Source organism: Hemitrygon akajei, chromosome 11 (assembly GCF_048418815.1).
Source record: "Hemitrygon akajei chromosome 11, sHemAka1.3, whole genome shotgun sequence".
Lineage (NCBI taxonomy): Eukaryota > Metazoa > Chordata > Chondrichthyes > Myliobatiformes > Dasyatidae > Hemitrygon > Hemitrygon akajei.
This window is the reverse complement of record NC_133134.1, coordinates 22434629-22452617: the sequence shown is the minus strand read 5'-3', so window position 1 is coordinate 22452617 and position 17989 is coordinate 22434629. Positions and strand designations below refer to the sequence as shown.

The following is a 17989-nucleotide window of genomic DNA, read 5'->3' as shown; positions in this document are numbered from 1 at the left end:
ACTCACTAAAGGCAAAACAGGCATAGAGCACTGTGCAGCACAGAAACAGATCTTTAGACCCATTGACGTTGACTATAAGCCCTCCGTACCCCTCCCCATCCATGTACTCAAGGGACTTGGGGGGGGGGGGGGGGGGGAGTCAGGAATTCAAATTGGAAAAGCAAACCAAAAATGAAGCAAGATGATCAAAACCTTGGTCAGAGGTAGACTTTAATATGAAATTGTCCAGAGATTTGTTGTAGGTAGGAGATAAACACGTATTGACCACTGGCACTTTTATTTACTGTACTTTATGCAGTTTTTTACAGCAGTTACTTTAGAAAGGATTCAGAATCCAGAATGTAAAATAAAACTTTATATAAATAGATTTCAAAATATTCTGGTCTTGAGATAATGTTTTAATACAAGGAAGACTATTTTCACCTTTTAATGAACCTTCAATCTCTTCTACAGCATCACACTCCTCCAGATAACAAATACAAGTTATCTGGATTGCAAAACTTAAATATTTCTTTACAATTCCAACATAGTAGAAGACCCTACTTATGTAGAATGTAACCTGACGCAATAACATTTGATTGAATATATTCAAGAAAACTTCATAAAGAAATTTTCATATTCAAGAAAGCCACTCAATCAAATAGATGCCTATGCAATTGAACAGAAGAGCAAGTACTTTTTACTGAATGCCATGCTGCATAATTGGTTCTTTTAAGTTCCACTTTGTTCTACCACAGGCTGGCTATTCCAATTTTATTGCATTTTCTAAAATGTGGCAGCAATGAGATGTATTGCAACTGTCTCATTTGGGGGTAGGCACAATAGGGTTGAATTTATAATGCTCCACTTCAGATCATCAGCTCTTTGGTTGAAATAAAATGTTGAATCACTGTTGATACTCCAACCAATGGGGAATGATATATTCCTGAAACTTACTGTCAGTAGGTAGGAGCTTTATAACTATGTTACATGCCTGATTTTTATGATGCTACATGAGCATTCTGCCCAAGGTTCAGAGCAAATACAGAATATTTAAAATATACACACTATATTGGTAAATAAAATAAACATTTTACACTGTTTGAAAAACTACATACCGGATGGCCAGATGCTTATCACATGATCCACCATGGCCTACATTTATCTCTAGTGCTAAATTGGAGAGTTCCTAAATTTCCCAATTCTAAACCCCTTTAATAAAAAGTCCAAAACCTGACATCCACTTAGACTTAATAGTAGCTTGTGTACAAACTATAATACTACACAAAAGGTAGTCAACATCCTTTTTAACTGGGAATAAAATTGTATTTTTTTTTAAAGATGTGAATGTTGACTCTCCAAATAAGGTCAAGCAAAATACTTAAATGTCATTGATGGGCTTTATTATATGACTGAAACTATTTCATCTGTGTTCTGCCTGATCACTATACATGTAATTAAATTCAAGGCTCAAAAATATCAAACCAATTGGACATGAGGTTAGTCCTATGTTAAACAGACATAACACCCACTTACATTCCAATCTGTACCAGCTGCTTTCATTAGCATCATAATAGCAGAGCTTGCTACTTGGAGTCTGTAGGAGATAATTCATTACTTAATTGAGAAAGTGAGCCAACTGTGCATTTTGCCATTAATTACCTGTTTTTGCTAGTGACTACTGCCTTATGATTAAGGTATATTCACGGCAGCTCCTTGTGACAGGTGCATGGCCATATCACCTCAACATACAAAACTAGAGAAAATAAGAAAATAACAAAACCTCAGATTTTCTGCTAGGAACTTAGCTGTTATTTTCTGTAGTGAATGTATTAATTAATTCTCATTTTATCTTTTTTTTTGGAAAATGTGATATACATTTAAAACACTTTCAACAGTGGTCCCATTTATTGAGAACCACAGATTACAAAATCATCTGTTGCTTGCTGAATGTTGAGTTGAGATTTTGAGCTCTGCCTTCTCAGGTATATTCACACAGATGGCCGCACCCAGCTGGGCAATATGGACTAGTCCTCAACCAGTTCATGATGTGCTGCAAGTGTCCACCATGGCTACATCCTTGGCACCAAACAAACAATCCTCTCACAACCTGATGGCAAACAGCACACATGCTGGCACACTGGTGGCATCTAAAAAAATGAGAGCACACATAACAATGATTATTACAATATTATTGAGTGCATATTGTGCTCAAAGTATCCAGATACATTTTCCCTTTGTACCATCAAAAACATGGCAAGGGACAGATGGCATTCTGGGAAACAATATAATTGACAATTAAGGCTAATCTGTTTACTGCAAATTTTTCTTCAATAATAATAGGAGAATGATTCCAGGAATGAAAGGTTTAGGAGCATCAGATGACTCCAAGCCTGTACTCACTGGAGTTTAGAAGAATGGGGGGAGGAGGATCTCAAAGAACCTTATCAAATATCAAATGCCCTTGATAGAGTGGTTGTGCAGAGAATGTTTCTTATAGTGGAACCAGTGGGCACAGCCTCAACATAGAAGAATGTCCCTTTAGAATAAAGATGCGGCATTTCTTGATCCAGACAGTGGGGAATCTGCGGAATTCATTACCATAGACAGCTGTGGAGGCAAGTCATAGATACATTTAAAGCAAAGGTTGATAGGTTCTTGATTAGTAAGGACATCAAGGTTATGGGGAGAAGGCAGGAGAATGGGGCTGACAGGGATAATAAAATCAGCCATGATTGGATGGTGGAACAAATTCGATGGGCTGAATAGCCTAATTCTGCTCCTAGGCCTTATGGTCTAACACCGACTCCAATTTGAGAAAGGCAATAATTAAATAAAAAGTACTACATCATCTCCACTCAGGACAAAACAATAGCATCATATCTCAATTCATGAGATGCACCACTAAAGGCATTTGTTGTAATTATTACAAACAGTAAACCTTCACACATAATTCATGGTCATATTGTTTAGGATAAAAAATATAAATATTATAATAGAATAATCTACCTATTCAGGCATTAGGACATGACTGATACCAAGATCAAGAATGTGATGATGTAACTAGTCCTTACACTAGAACAGCTTGCTACAGCACTATCAGTGATATATGCACCTCAGATCTAGTAGAGAAAGCAGTGCCCATTGTTGTCGTTCTGCGCCAACATAGATTCAAGACCAGTTACATTTTAAATACCATCTTTTTCCAACAACCAAAAATGGAAGGGGAGTTACAGCTTCATTCATCTTTCTTTTTAAAAGATGGTATTTATGCTCATGAAATTCACTATATTAGATGTAAATAAACAAGTGATTGTATGATCACAACAAATTATAAAAGTCTCTAGGAATGGAAAACTTGCTACTTCCACCACTTCCCAAGTTGGCATGGCTTGATTTGTCATTTTTGCTCTAATGTTTCCATCCTAAATCTCCTCAAAATTACTAATTTTCTGTTTTAAAAATCTTGACTGATTTCTCAGTGAAACTCAAAAGTTGCCTTAATGTTAGGTGATTTGAATATGTTAAATACACATGCATTTATAAAGTGCCTTCACAACTTTGTATTATACCAAAAATTGATGAAAATGCAAAATAACTTCAACTTCTAGTGCTAAAGATATTTTTGTCAGTTTTGGGCAAAGAATTTTTTTAATTAAAAAAATGCAGTAATGAACTTTGACAGGAAGTCAATGTCAGGCAACATCTATGAAGAGGAATAAACAGTTGATGTTATGAACCAAGACTTTTCCCAAAACATTGAGTGTATATTCATCTCCATTGATGCTGTCTGACCTGCTGAGTTCCTCCAGTATTTTATGCTTTGGATTTTGTGTGTTTATGTAGTGATTAAATTGTAAGCTTGCCCCAGCACACTTTAATGATTAGTATTATCAGCAGGTTGCACACTCAGGTTCTGCTTCTCTGTTAGCAAGTGATTAGACATAGCCCACCTATCACAGATCCAGCCCTTGCTGCTCATTGGTCGCTTGCAGTTGGTGCAGTTGATATGAAGAGTGGTTGACGCCTGGTTTAGACAATTGATGGAGCTGCATGTACTCAGCTTGATCACCTCATTTGAGATGTTCCATAGTTTGAAGCGCTGTAGCAGATCAATGTATGATGTGTACCAGTGTTCCTGGAAATAAACAATAAAATCTAAACATACAGTGCTATGGTCAGTTTTATCAGAGCAGTTTAGTTAATGCATTTTACATAAAGTAGTTCAGACTCAAACGAGCAGATAATAAACAATAATAACTTGGAAAGAACCAACAATATGGAACAAAAACTGAGGAGAGAGTGAAGGGAAAGAGCTACATGGGGTCAATGAGGCTGTAATCTGTCAATAGACAAGTGATGGTGCATGAGAAAGAAAAATGAACAAAAAATGTCAGAGCTGATGCTGTCAACAGAAAGATGATGAGTTGTCTCACTTGAAGCAAAAATCTTGAAGCCAGCATGTTGTAGATCAAATCCAGCGGAGGCGGAAGCAGAATGGTAACACTTGGATAGAACAAGCAAATTTTGAGATTATTCATGCTCCGAAGCTATAGTTAAGCCTCAAGACAGGTGTGAATAAGCGAGGGAAAAGTAAATGATGAAAGTGACAAGGTTTGAAAATTGTACACCCTCTGATAAAGCCTTCTATTTGGGAAGCTCAACTGACTCAAAGCTAAAGACCGAGTTAGGGCTTTTAGCAACATAGTATTCACATCCCTTCTTTCAGCTACTGATATAAATTGGTAAACAAGTCTGTAATAGAAGTAACTGCAGTAGATCCAAATGACAGTAGTGAGGAGTGAGCATATAAAAGGAAAGATGAGGATAATCTGCTTTGCCTCTTGATTGAATGGAACATTAGGAGTGGTAAAGAGACAGGAGTATAGCAGATGGCCCAGGTTCTAAAGGACAGAAAAACTCGATTGGAGGAGGTCAAAATTATACCCAAAGCATGTCAACATTATTAGTGCTCTAACAAGTTATTATTTAAAGGACTCGGACAAGCACATTATCCTCTACTAAACTGCTGGTATACAGAGGAGCGGGAAAGAGCTAGTATGCACATGTAGGATTAAAACCAGAAAAACCTAGAGGTTGATATGGTGTAATATTGAATAGGGTGACAAATCAAGTGTAGCACATTGCAAGAACAAACCAGTTGGGGAGACTGGTACAATGTACGAGTTACTGAAATGAACAGTGCAAGGCAGATGTGTTATTTCTAATTCATTAACATCCTCCACATTAATGCTGGCATGAATTATGTTCAACAGAAACATGGCTTATAACACACAATTCCAGGTTACTGAATATCTTGTAATAACAACTCTAGCAATACCACACAATATAAAGGTTAAGTGGTTTAAAAACTAATCTAATATAGTTAACCATTAACACAGACAACCTGATATTCAAGCATTAACAAAATTTTAGTTTTCACTATCAGCTGGAAAACAGTACAAATAAAGCGGCATCAAATTTTATAGATGATAATGTGGATGAAGACAGCAAAGAACTGAACTATTTAAAGCTATTGTAAATTTTGATTTTCTTCATAAAGACTTGAATTTCATATAGAGCACCATGAGCTGGTATTTCATAGTAAAATTAGGACAGCTTGGTGCACGATAGAGGTAGTTTTGTTGAAGTGAATCAATTTGCAAAGAAAGAAACAACACAAATCAAGTTTTCAATACTACATAAAGTGAAACAGAATCTCATGGCTGTCATAATTTTGCTCACAAACCCTGCCCATTTTTAAAGGGAACTTTCTCCCCACATTCTGCAACTAAATCTTACCTGAGTCTGCTCATCAATTTCTTTCCTTATACGGTCACCAAGTACAATGAGGACTGATACAGCCATCTGCACATCTCCCTCTTCTGCATAGTAATGCAGCATATCTTTAACAAGGGAATTAAAGTAATCAGCAGGTAGATACGCATCATAAAGTGGCTGTGAGATTGACATAAGGGAAAAGGATTCAATTGGACTCAGGCACACAGTCTCTGCTTCATTTCCACTGACGTGTGGAGATTCCACTTTATCCTGAAGTGGGTCTGGAACAGGATGGTTATCTATAATTTCATGACGCAGTAGGAATGCTTCCTGAGGCAAAATATATTCATGTTCCTCTGCTGACAGATAAAGACAGCATGTAAGGAAATTTTGGCTTTGCTGTTAAAAACAACCAAGATCTTATTAAAGAATAGCACTTTTATATATGGATAGTAATTTAAACTTATCAATAATTACAAGATGGGACCGGAGAGTACTTCAAAGTTGTAATATACACAAGTCCAATGTTACTAAGACAAACTGCTATAATTGCACTGGCTAAACTGCTAAAAAAAAAAAATCAGCCACACAGACTTGCTTGTAGGATAACATCTCTTGGTATAACCATTGGTTGTTCCATCTATTCTTCAGCATCAACCAACTTGTTAAACACATCATTGTAATTGCCACTTATTAAAGAAAATGTTAGAGCTATCAGGAAATCAATATAACAACTATTTATAAATAATAGTTGCTTATTGGCAGATCTTTTATTTACACCAAGAGATCTCTTCTGACTGACAAATTAACACGAAACAATGGCAACTCTGCTTGACAATTTTTGTGAAGAATGACTCACCGGGAGCATTTTCATGATCGACCATATAAAGGTCATCTTCATCTCCTTCCACATCTCCAAACAGGTAATCTGCCGGCACATCACTACCTTCCGTTTCCTCATTTTCTGTGGCATAGCAGAAGGAATATCTCAATTGGATTATATACCAAAATGGTAAAAGAATCTTTGCTCATAGAAAGTATTTAATCCATCACTAACAGAAATCATAACCAGCAGCAGAGAAATCAAACTGAGCATCATGATTGTCCAGAGTTATAGCAGTAATATCAGTACCAAATTATGAAGAGTAGCAGCTGGAGAGAAGCTTCCTTTTCACATTTATTTATTGATATACAGCACAGAATAGGCCCTTCGAGCTGTGCTGTCCAACAATCTCCTGATTTAAGCCAAGCCTAATCACAGGACAATTTACCATAACTGGCCGGGCAACACCGATTTATGAAAGGGAAATCACATTTGATAAAACTGTCGAATCATAAAAAGTTAGTCAGCAGTAGCAGCAAGTAGCATATTGCAATTTAAAAATAGGACAGTTTAGAGGGTTGGTAAAGCCATATCCAAGGTACTGTGTACAGTTGTGGTCCCTTTACCAGAGAAAGGAGATAGTAACACTGGAACCAGACCATACGAAATTCATCAGGCTAATTCTGTGATGAGAGGATTATCCTATTAAACTGGATCTATATTCTTTAGGATTTAGAAGCATCTGAGATGAACTTTTTGAAACATAGAAAATAAGAGAGCCTGACAGAAGAGATGTAGAGAATGTTTAACTGGTAGGAAAGTCTAGAATGACAAAGCATGGTTTCAAGATAAGGGACCATCGAATAAAATTGAGACGTGCAGAAATTTAATTTCACGAAGGGCAATGCATTTCTGGAATTCTTTATGCCAGAGTTAGGTACTTAAACAATGGAGAGGTAAATGTTTGAAAGTTTGGAAAATTGAGGGCTATGAGGATCTGGAACAGAAACAAATTGTGGCCTGGCTAGATTAGCCCGTTTCATATGGAATTGCAGAGGGCACGTTTGATGGATCAAGTGACCTACTCATACTTCTGACTTGTATGATTATTATACCAAACCTACAGCGTGAATAGATCCAAGTAATACATGTTATAATGCCCTAGTAACAAGTAATTGGATTAACTGGAATCTAATTGCACATACCTTCATTTGCAGAAATCAATGGGTTTGAGGAATCGATGTGATTAACCTCCTGTCGATTTTCAGACTTTCCTCTGGTTTCATTGCCAAGGGGTGCAGAGATCTCCTTAAAACTGTGGAGGGAAATAAAACATGAATCTATGAGATTATTCAATATATTAGAGTAGGAAAAAACAAGACTGATCTGAAAATTCAGCAGCTAAGAGTTAAATCGACATGAGGATCTTGAATTAGAATATAATCCATTAAAACAAAAAGTCATAGTTACAGCAAAATATTTATACATTCAATATTGGACTAAATAGGACCAACTAATTATGAAATGAGGCCAACCTTGCTGTCCATAATTTTGATCTTAAAGAACTACACATTAAAAGCATTATTCCCACTCCCACCCCCCAAACAACTACATTGGCTCTACTCTTCCCACCTGTTAATCAGAGGTAATCCTCCACTCTTGCCAATACTCTGATTCAAATTTACAGACGAAATGGCACCTGGATTGGAATACACAATCCTTAGCATCGTCCACGTCTGGGCCACCTAGACAGAGGAGGCGAAAATTAAATTTCCAAAGTAACTGATTGGCAATGGTGGGCAAGACCTGACCATGAAATGACAGATTTATTTCACTTCAACAATCTGTTCTCATGGTACTCAAAAGAGTGTTTACAGTCATCATGAATTTTTTAAAAATCAGACCAAAATAAATGGGGGGAAAAGTATCCACAAATTTACTAACATTAATTTGAATTTTTTAACCCAGATTTTAAGATGACTTGATAAAATAACTTAGATCCCATTCATAGGATTCTATCTCCGACACAGTAAGAGAATACTTTAAGATAGTGCTTGGGAATACCTTGGAAGGAATGTGGAAGGCACTAAGTAAATGCAAGCCTACTTTTCATGGCTCCGTTATTTACTACTTACAAAGTACCAGCTGTTGGGGGATTGATGTGGGGAAGAACAAGAAGATGCTTTACATTTGTATTGAAATAGTCCCATGGGTCAAATTGCGTTTGTTGGAGGTTAGTGGGTAGCACAGCTCGAAGGGCTGGAAGGGCCTATTCCACTCTGTATCATTACATTAAGATATATATTTTCTTTTGAAATGGTGTCAATGCTTGAGATTTCAGTCATACCTGGAGTCAGGGACCTTCAATTTTCAGCAAACTGTAGAGTCTATGTATCATTTATAACACACTTAACTCAATCAAACATTCTCACAATCCAATTCACTCTGGGTTGCTGTTATTTGTTGTCAGCAGTAACCCCACTAAAAGCTCCCATGAGTTCATTGCTTGTGTGTAATTCATGGCTGCCCTCACTCTTGCCTCAAGTGTAACATGTGCTTTCCAGGAGGTTTATACCACTTCGTCTCTGTTTCTGTAGATACAATGCAGGAACAGAAGAAGCCCTGTGGTAATTCCACCTCAAGAAACATTAACAGGGAAGAGACATATCCACCTTTGATCCAAGTAAACAGTACCTGATAACGATAGCATTCTTTAGCAATTTTTGCATTATGATCGCAGAGCTCAGCCAGTGAGCGGCCAGTTAGAAGATACTGCTGTGCCATGTTGACAAACCAGTACATGGGGCTGCTGCCCTGTTCAGTTTCAAACACATTAAGAGCACTGGATACATTTGCGAATTGCTCCGATAAATCAGGCTTCTTGAAGAAAAAAATGGGATATCGCCTATCACCACTATAGGTTTTCCGATTTGAATCAGTAGTGAACATGCTGTCTTTCCCTGCAAAAGCCAGATCTCCAAATAACCCATAGCACAATCCCTCTGGATTAGCACGATCAACAGGCCGGCTGGCATCTTTGAACATGTGCTGGTACAGTGTACTGTCTTTTGATCCAGAAAGTAAGTAGTAAGGGTCATGATTATGACGCCACATAATTCCTGTAGTAACATCCTTGTGCTCTTCAAACATTGCAAATGGAATGTACGGGCGGCGAATGTCCCAAACGTAGATGTTGTGATCTACCATCATGGAGCAGGTTGCTAGATGGTACTTCATTTCTGGTCGCCATTTCACACGAGCAACTGATGCGATAGTCTGCACACAGTAGATCTCCTTGGCCCTGTTTGTAGTCATGTCCCACACTTTCACCATTTTATCCCGTCCTCCTGTAGCTAACCATCCTCTGCAAAAAGAACATTAAAATATATATATTTTTTAAGTAAATTTATAGGACATTGTGTCACTGGCAAAGCCAACATTTATTGCCATTTCCCAGTCTGGAAATAACTGCATTTTATTATTTACTTATGGCGATTGTTAAGACTTGTCTACAGCTTGTTTAACCCCACAAAAAAAATTAAAATGGGATATGCATTGTACAGTTTAATGTTGAAACACTGCAATACTCGTACATCTGGTAGATGTTACAGGATCACTTTAAAGGCATGTGTACTGGGGAAGCCAGCAGAGTTTGGGTTAAATGCAGAGTTTTCCTATTAGTGAAGCACCTCTTTTTTCAATTTAGTCAAACTCTACAAAACCAAGAAGCCCTTTGAAGATATAGATCATCTCTTCAGTTTCCTTTGCTGCATCCCCATCCCATCCACATTCCAAAGGTGCCCTGATTAGTCCCAAATCACATATTTTTCTTATTTTTCTTTATGCCCTATCCAAGTTCATTTTTGTTCAAGAGAACTACTTCCTCAGCCTTGTTCCCATTATACAGCTAACCATATAATTGTCCTTCCTGGCTTCAATATTTGCTAACATTCTTAAGCAATTTTCCCCTTAGATACAGTTCTCTTCTTCAAATTTGTTATCTCTTTTCTCAAAATAATCCTCTATACTGTTAAGAATGCATCTTTCCCCTTTTCCAAACTTCTGTCCATCTCCAAGAACTTAAATGTACACTAGCCCTCCAAAGATCATGGTCATTTTTTGTTTAAGGCATTTCAATTATACTTTCCCTACCACAGTATTGGAACTGGTCTCATCCAAGTCATTAATGAAACAATATCTATTTGTGAAAAAGATAATCTATCTGACCTTAACCTTCTCAATGTGTCAGCAGCTCAAGCACATCACCAGTGCTTCCTCACCATCATGTAGTTGGAAAGGACTACATTCACCTCATTAAATTGTCTTTATCCACAGAGAATCACTTGAAATGACTTCTTGGCACATTTAATACTTCACTTCTGACATCCACAAATAGTTATTCTTTACGCTCTCTCATTTCTTAACTCCAGCCTAGTATCTGCTACCATCAACCTTCTTATAATTCTGGTTCTCTTGATCGATCCCAAATTTAATTCTTTTGGTAGTCATGCCTACAGTTGTCAAATGACCAAAAATTCCCTTAAGACAGTCCTTAGAAACATCCATATCACACAACCAGGTCCCAGGTTTTAAAAACAAAAAACACGTAAGTTAAAACAGTACAGCACAGTTTAGGCCCCTTGGCCCATGATTGTATGCTGACCTTATAACCTACTCTAAAATCAATCTAACCCTTCCCTCCTCCATTTTTCTTTCATTCACATGCCCATTTAAGAGTCTCTAAAATACCCCAAATGTGCCTGCACCACCCCTGGCAGGGCATTCCACACACTTAAAAAAAAAGCAGCTTACCTCTGACATACTTTCCTCCATTTACCTTAAAATTATGCACCCTCGCCCCCTCATATTAGCTATTTGTTTAGCAAAAAAACTGATACAAGGGGGCATAATTTATCATTAAACAAATTATTTTTCCTTTAAGTGCCTGGGACATATTGTTACATTAAGGGTGCTATATTAATAGAAGCGGTTGTTGCATTTCAGAAAAGCATCCTCAGTATAACAAAATGTTACATCATGTACAAAAGTTTATCAAACAAAAGTTAACACCAAACCATGCGATAATAGTAAGGTTGGTTAAAAGGGCAAGGTTAAAGAAATAAGTTAAAAGAGATCATCTGAACTGAGATGCCAAAGCTTAGGTGGAGAATTTTAGAGGTTAAACCCAAATCAGTTAAAGCACAGCCACTAATGACAAACCAACGAGAATGGAAATGGGGTAAATCAGAATTTGGGAAGTGCAGGGATGTCAGATGTTTGGTAATGTTTCAATATGATGACCCATCACTTTTGTACATGTGAAGGAACACTGACCCAACTTCTTTAGCTGCTCACAACAGGAAAACCCTCATCTCAAATTAGACTACTTGTTTTTCTTTAAAACATCCCAAGTACAGAAGATATCAATGAATCTTTCCACCTCCTGCGGTTCTCCATTTGTTGACTTCTGATTGTAAACCTTTGAATTGATAGGAGGGGAATCCAGATTGGGCAACTTCCAATTAGAAAAATAAAGAGTAAAGTACAAAAACCATCTGGGCACCCATTAGTAAGCCTCTTCAATACTGCAGCTCCGCCAAGAGCCAGATCTAGCTGCCTCTTACACATCATTGCACAAAATTAAGAAGAAGCAAGAGACAAATGGAGAGAAATTTTAAAGTGCTATGAGAGAAAATGTAAGAAGCTTAAAATAGTTTCATAGGAATTATTCAGCCCAGTTACAATAAAGATAGGGAGACATTTAACAAGGTTTACTTGTTGGAAATTTGAATGATGTTGAATAGGAGATTTGTAGATATTCTACAGTCATCCTTCAACTTCAGAAAGATTGGTTTTGTTAAAGTTCAACAATGAATGCAAAAGGAAACTCAGAAAAGCAGCAATTTGCATCAAGACTTTCAACAAGTATGTCTTAATAAGATTCTAAACACAAACACCAATCATTTCAAGTAGCACTCTACTCACTTATCATCTGGGTGCCAATCACAGCAAAAAACAGGCCCATTATGTGCTGTAAACATGCGCTCATATCTATCCGGTCGCCTTATGTCCCAGAGCTGAACGTTGCCATTTTCAAACGAAGCAGCAAATGTGAAATAGTCTCTGACACTGAACTGGACATCACGGACACTTTCCGACTGACCTAGAAAAGATAAAAGTTCCATTCTCAAAGTCAGCAGAATAGGCTCAACATTAACATCCAATAATACATGGCAGAATACATATATTTAAAGCCAATGACTTTGAGCCAAGTCAACGACCAAAGTACATAAAAATCCATGTTTCATGGAATGTCATCCATCATGCAAAATTAGCAGCAGTTCTAGATTTCAGAAGAATCACAGACTAGAGAGTAAAGCAAGCAAGATTGTCTACTGTTAGATGCATGGGTGAACTATAGATATCTGAATGATTTTCCCTTCAAATTTTGAAGCTATTTTCCCTAAAGGAAGTTATATTTGTTAAGTTATACTCACTTTAATATGACAAAAACAAGCCAGTTTGATAAATTTGGTTTTGTACTTAAAAAGAAAAAGACCAAAAATGATTCATGGGTCAAGATATGCACACGACTGGAATTTAGCACCATTTTGTACAATTTTAACACAGTTTTAAAATCAGTCTTATTTCACTAAAACCATATTATTTCATAATTATTGTGGTCCTTCTCTACAAAAGGTGGAAAGGAGACTGATCCTTTACTGGAGTGTGATAAAGAACTAGATCAGATCTTCTGCAAACAATCTGTTAAGTATGAATCTCCTTGAACAACATGTTTGACAAAATGGAAGTAGCAATAAGTGCCAGAAGCCTTGAAGCACTGTCTCATTTAAGAGCCGAGATTCAATCCAATCACTTGGCTAGATATAAGCACCACAGTATTACCAATTCATTAATGCTAATATAAATAGCATGGTCAGTACTTTAGTTTTTTTTAAAAATCACAATTCCTATATATAAACAAACAAATGAATGACTGCAGTTCGGAAGCATTACCTCTACAGCATTTTGGGTCAATAAGGGCATGAAAGGCATTTTTTTCTGCTATTCCATCTACAGCTCATTTAAAGACAAGGAAAGTTAACTTACAAAAATAATGAAACATAATAAATTATATTTTAAAAATGTTAGTGCTTATAAAATAGATTAAAAAATAAATCAGCAAATGATCTAGTTCCATCGACTTCATTAGAATATATTCTTTACCAGAGAAAGTGCTCACGGATTCCCTTTTCCTGAGATCGAAGCACTTCATGTAGCCATCTTGGGAGCCACTCAACAGCATGTGGACCTCATTGGGATGGAAGCACACCTTGTTAACTGTGCGTTTGTGCTCATTGAAAAGTTGGTCTTGTTTGTTGCGAGATTGCTTGCCCAGATTCCACGTGACCACAGCTCCATTTGTGGCAGCTGTCGCCAGCAAGCTCTCATCTATCTGATGCCACACCACATCCGCACAACTGAAGTTCAGAGAGAGCTTGCGCCCAACTCGAAGATTGGCCTTCTCCACAAATTGTTCCTCCTCGAGGGAATAGATTTTGAAAATGTTGCGGCCAGCCACCACCACCTGGGCAGCATCTCTACAAACACTAATAGCATTTGCAGGTGCATCAAGATGGCAGAACATTGTTCGCCCCGTGAAGGCTGTGCCACTCAGGGCAGTGGTCACTCTTGCCATTTTGTCCATGGAAAAACCAAGTAGTTCTGGTATTGTAGCAGCTGCAATTATCAATTCCTTCAGCCTTGCCGAACTAATCAAGATAATATGATTACGCAGTGGTCAGTCCTTATCAATAAGTTAGTTCATATGGTAATATTGTACAACTATACAGATACTGATAGCTTTTGAAAAATGTGAAACCAGTATTATTTCCATGTTGAGGGGCATCTTGAATTTCAAACATCACATTCAAGACACTTTAAGCAGCAACCCTTGCTCAAAAGAGCATTGCATAAGTAGGGAGATGATAATCAATTCCAGTATAGAATTCAGTGCTGACAGAGCCAAATCTGCAATGATCTCTGTTAAAAACCTGAAAGCAAAGAACAAGAAAAATAATTCAGTACTTTGGCCACATCACCTTTGTTTGATGGGAAGATAGAGAGTTTGTTCAATAAATAATCACATGGCTCCACTGAATTTCAAACAGCAAAAGATAAAGGAAACGTTAAAAGAAAAACTTTATACATTTTTTTCACAATACGACTGGATATAAAGGAATCCAAAAATATTCTATAGACATACAGATTAGAAGAGAGCTGCAGAAAGAGAAATTGAACTGATCAAAATAAAATAAATTTACTTAAGATGACATAGGGCATGGCTGACGTACTTAATGCTGAAGGAACCTCCTAAAAGTCTATGACATTGAAACTCCAGGTGGATAAAAACTAATAAAGAGCAAATCCGGGAAAAGCCACCTGAAAGGAACTACAAAACTCTGACCACTTTTTCTCAAACGTCCATAGGTTCAGAGGTAGTACCTGAGGATTGGAAAACAGCAAATGTTATACCCTTCTTCAAAAACAGATGTACAGATTAATATTGTAATTACAAACCAACAAGCTTAAACTCAGCGGGAAGGCAAGTTCTAGAAACAATCAGGGATAACTTTCATAAACACCTGAATATCTGTGGTTTGATTGAAGAAAGATAGCATAGATTTGTTAAAAGTAAATCATTACTAAATTGATAAGATGTTTTTACAGATAACAAGGTCAAGGAGGGAAGCACAGTTGATGCAACGTGTATGAATTTCCAAAAGGCATCACATGAAAGACCAATCACCAAGAGCAAAAACTACAAAATAAAAGGCGCTGTAGCAGTTTTGATTGAATATTGGCTTTGAAATAGGAAACAGTGGCTGTGAAATGTTGTTTGTCAAATTTGAGCTAAGTATTTATTGGAGACCTCCATAGGTCAACACATTAATGCCTTAAAAGTTGTGTGAAGAAAATAAATTCCAAATCTGTAGGTGACAATAAAAAAAGAGCATAGTGTAATCTGAAAAGGAATACAATAGACTTCAAGTAGAATAATGAGGCGTCACAATACAGGGGTAGAGAATGAATATGTTCAACAAAAGAGCCGAAGGTAATGTGATTGTTGTTAAACAAAGTAATTATGGTTTGAAGCTGGGTAAGTATCCAATATATATTTATCCAGGGGAAAGAGTTTACAGAACTGTAGGGGGAGGATAGAGTGGGATGACTGGATTGCTCTTACATAGAGTTGGTTAACGCTTGAGCGGCCAAGTGGTGACCTTGCACTTTGGAACCATTCTGCAAAGATCAATTGTTATGGCATATAAAGCTTATTCTGACAGATGCAGAGAGTAGACTGGATTTCAAAACATCATACTGCAACATGTACTGACCATACATTTGATGAAAATGCAGTAAAATCTGCCAAAATGGGAAACACTTAACATCAGCCGAATAGAATCAAAGCCAAACCTAGTCTGACCATCAGTGCTACCATCAATCCACACATAATCCATTTCCCATTAGAAGTAGCAATATGCTGTACCACTTGTACTTCACAGATATTAAATTGATATCATTTGTTCAATTTTGTGCAGCATCCAAACATCTATTATAAAACACAAAAACCCGGTAAACACTCAGATCAAATAACTAGAGAAACAAATCATTGCTTTCAGTTCTTCCAGAGCTTAAGATCTTTGAGCCAAAATGTTAACCCAGTTTCTAATTCCACATATGCTGTTTTACCTGATGAGCATTTCCTATTTTTTTAAACTGTAGATTACAAGCATCTGCCGGATTTTAATTTTCCAAACAACAGTTACTAACTGGCAGTTCAAACTGCTGGAAATGGCTCTTTCATCCTCCCAAGATAAATTTCAAAGCTATTAAATACCCAATCCGTAGCCTTGTCAAATCTGATGATATTGGCTTTCCTACAAAATCTGATCATTCACAATTATGCAACTGTAAATTCCTATCCAGGAAAAATGCATCTGGGAACAAACATGCCTTGTGTTATCTGCAGTTCACATTTCCTCCCATGGGACTGAGGTCATGTCATAAATAATTGCATAACTCTTGTATTAATGAGTTCAGCATATGATAAATGGGACATTGTGTTCATATATTTAAAAATGTTAAGACAACAAACTATGTCTGCATTCCCAAGTAGAGATTTAATTTTTCATTCCAAAAGTGATAGCTGAAAAGAGATGAAGAATGTTCAGTGAACCAATTGTGACATTAAGCTTCATACAAAATCAAATTTAAAATTGCCCATGTTGTGATTCAAGTAACTCCAAAGTTAATTTTTGAGGTAAAAATAAAAATCCCAACAAAATAAATACTGGAAATACACACAAAATGCTGGAGGAACCCAGCAGGCCAGGCAGCATCTAAGGAAGTTCCTCCAGCATTTTGCGTGTGTTGCTTGGATTTCCAGCATCTGCAGATTTTCTCTTGTTTGAAAATAAAGACTGAAATGATGAGTTGGAGTGGGTGTGTGGGGAGAGGAGGGATAAGAAGAAAGGGACAGTGAAAACAACATCATTACATTTTGAAACTTGGGATTGAATTTAGAAGTTATCTGTTTTTATTTAATTGTCTCAAGTAAAACTGTAAAGCAACTTTTGTCTTAAAGCCTAATATACAACATAATAGTTAAGCTGCTGTTTTGCGAATGCTAAGATAGATAAAGTAAATCTAGAATTTAATAAGACTGCTTACTGAAGCTATTGCAATGCAGTGATACTTAACTCAATTGCTTCCTTAGCTTAATTGCCAATCTTCAAGAACATGATCAATTCTCATGAGCAAATAAATGAAAAATATTAAGAACTCAAGTTTGCACCGGTCAGCAAATGGGAGTGAGCGTCTTTTAGACAAAAGATGGTCACAGCAGCTGTGGCCTGGTCACGTGTAGCACAGCTGTAACTTCCATCCCCAAGGGGCTGCCCCGTCCCCAGCATAACGGAAAATAAATACCCTCGGTCACCAAAACAGAACATGAAGCCGGCTTCGAACTTTATTCTGTAGGTTATATAATCTCACCATGCCCATTTTCATTGAGGCATCCCCTCGAAAGCCTGTGACCCTGTCAGCTATCTCTTGGGCTCTGGGTGAGCTGAGAAACCCAAACAAGAATTCCATCCAGCTGTAACAACAAACATTACCCCCCTTCCTTCACTACACACGTAGACTCACCTTCTCCTCGCTGCCATACACCGGAAACCGTCGCGCTATAGTTTCCGCCTGCCGACATCGTTCCGCCTGGACATCGGAGATTTTCGTTCCTCTTACACCGCGGCTTTCACTGAAGCTTTCCCTTAGTGGCTGTAGCTTATCCGGTTGAAGTCGAACCCGAGTGCACAGAAATGCCCCACTTTGCGCTTTACAAAA

General features: G+C 37.3%; 1 protein-coding gene across 5 annotated transcripts; it reads right to left on the bottom strand.

Annotated features, from left to right (window-relative positions):
• Positions 1–191: 191 nt before the first annotated feature.
• On the bottom strand, positions 192–17829 carry wdr24 (WD repeat domain 24). Of its 5 annotated transcripts, none has more exons than XM_073060384.1 (10): positions 17795–17829; positions 13811–14637; positions 12569–12746; positions 9278–9947; positions 8216–8328; positions 7789–7898; positions 6620–6724; positions 5782–6119; positions 3933–4117; positions 192–2129 (listed from the first exon to the last, which is right to left on the bottom strand). In XM_073060384.1, exons 2-10 carry the CDS (start codon positions 14289–14291, stop codon positions 1961–1963), a joined length of 2349 nt encoding a protein of 782 aa, XP_072916485.1. In that variant the 5' UTR covers positions 14292–14637; positions 17795–17829; the 3' UTR covers positions 192–1960. The 5 variants fall into 5 exon arrangements, with proteins under 5 accessions (XP_072916485.1, XP_072916488.1, XP_072916489.1 ...); XM_073060387.1 differs by having other exon boundaries at positions 5782–6116; XM_073060388.1 differs by having other exon boundaries at positions 5782–5885.
• Between the last annotated feature and the right edge of the window lie 160 nt (positions 17830–17989).

Coding starts and splice junctions, on each gene's coding strand:
- wdr24 (XM_073060384.1), bottom strand. CDS start 14,291: ATGGACAAAATGGCAAGAGTGACCACTGCCCTGAGTGGCACAGCCTTC. Junction 8,329..9,277: donor AAGAATGCTATCGTTATCAG/GTACTGTTTACT, acceptor TCCTCTGTCTAG/GTGGCCCAGACGTGGACGAT. Junction 6,120..6,619: donor CGATCATGAAAATGCTCCCG/GTGAGTCATTCT, acceptor TTTATCTGTCAG/CAGAGGAACATGAATATATT.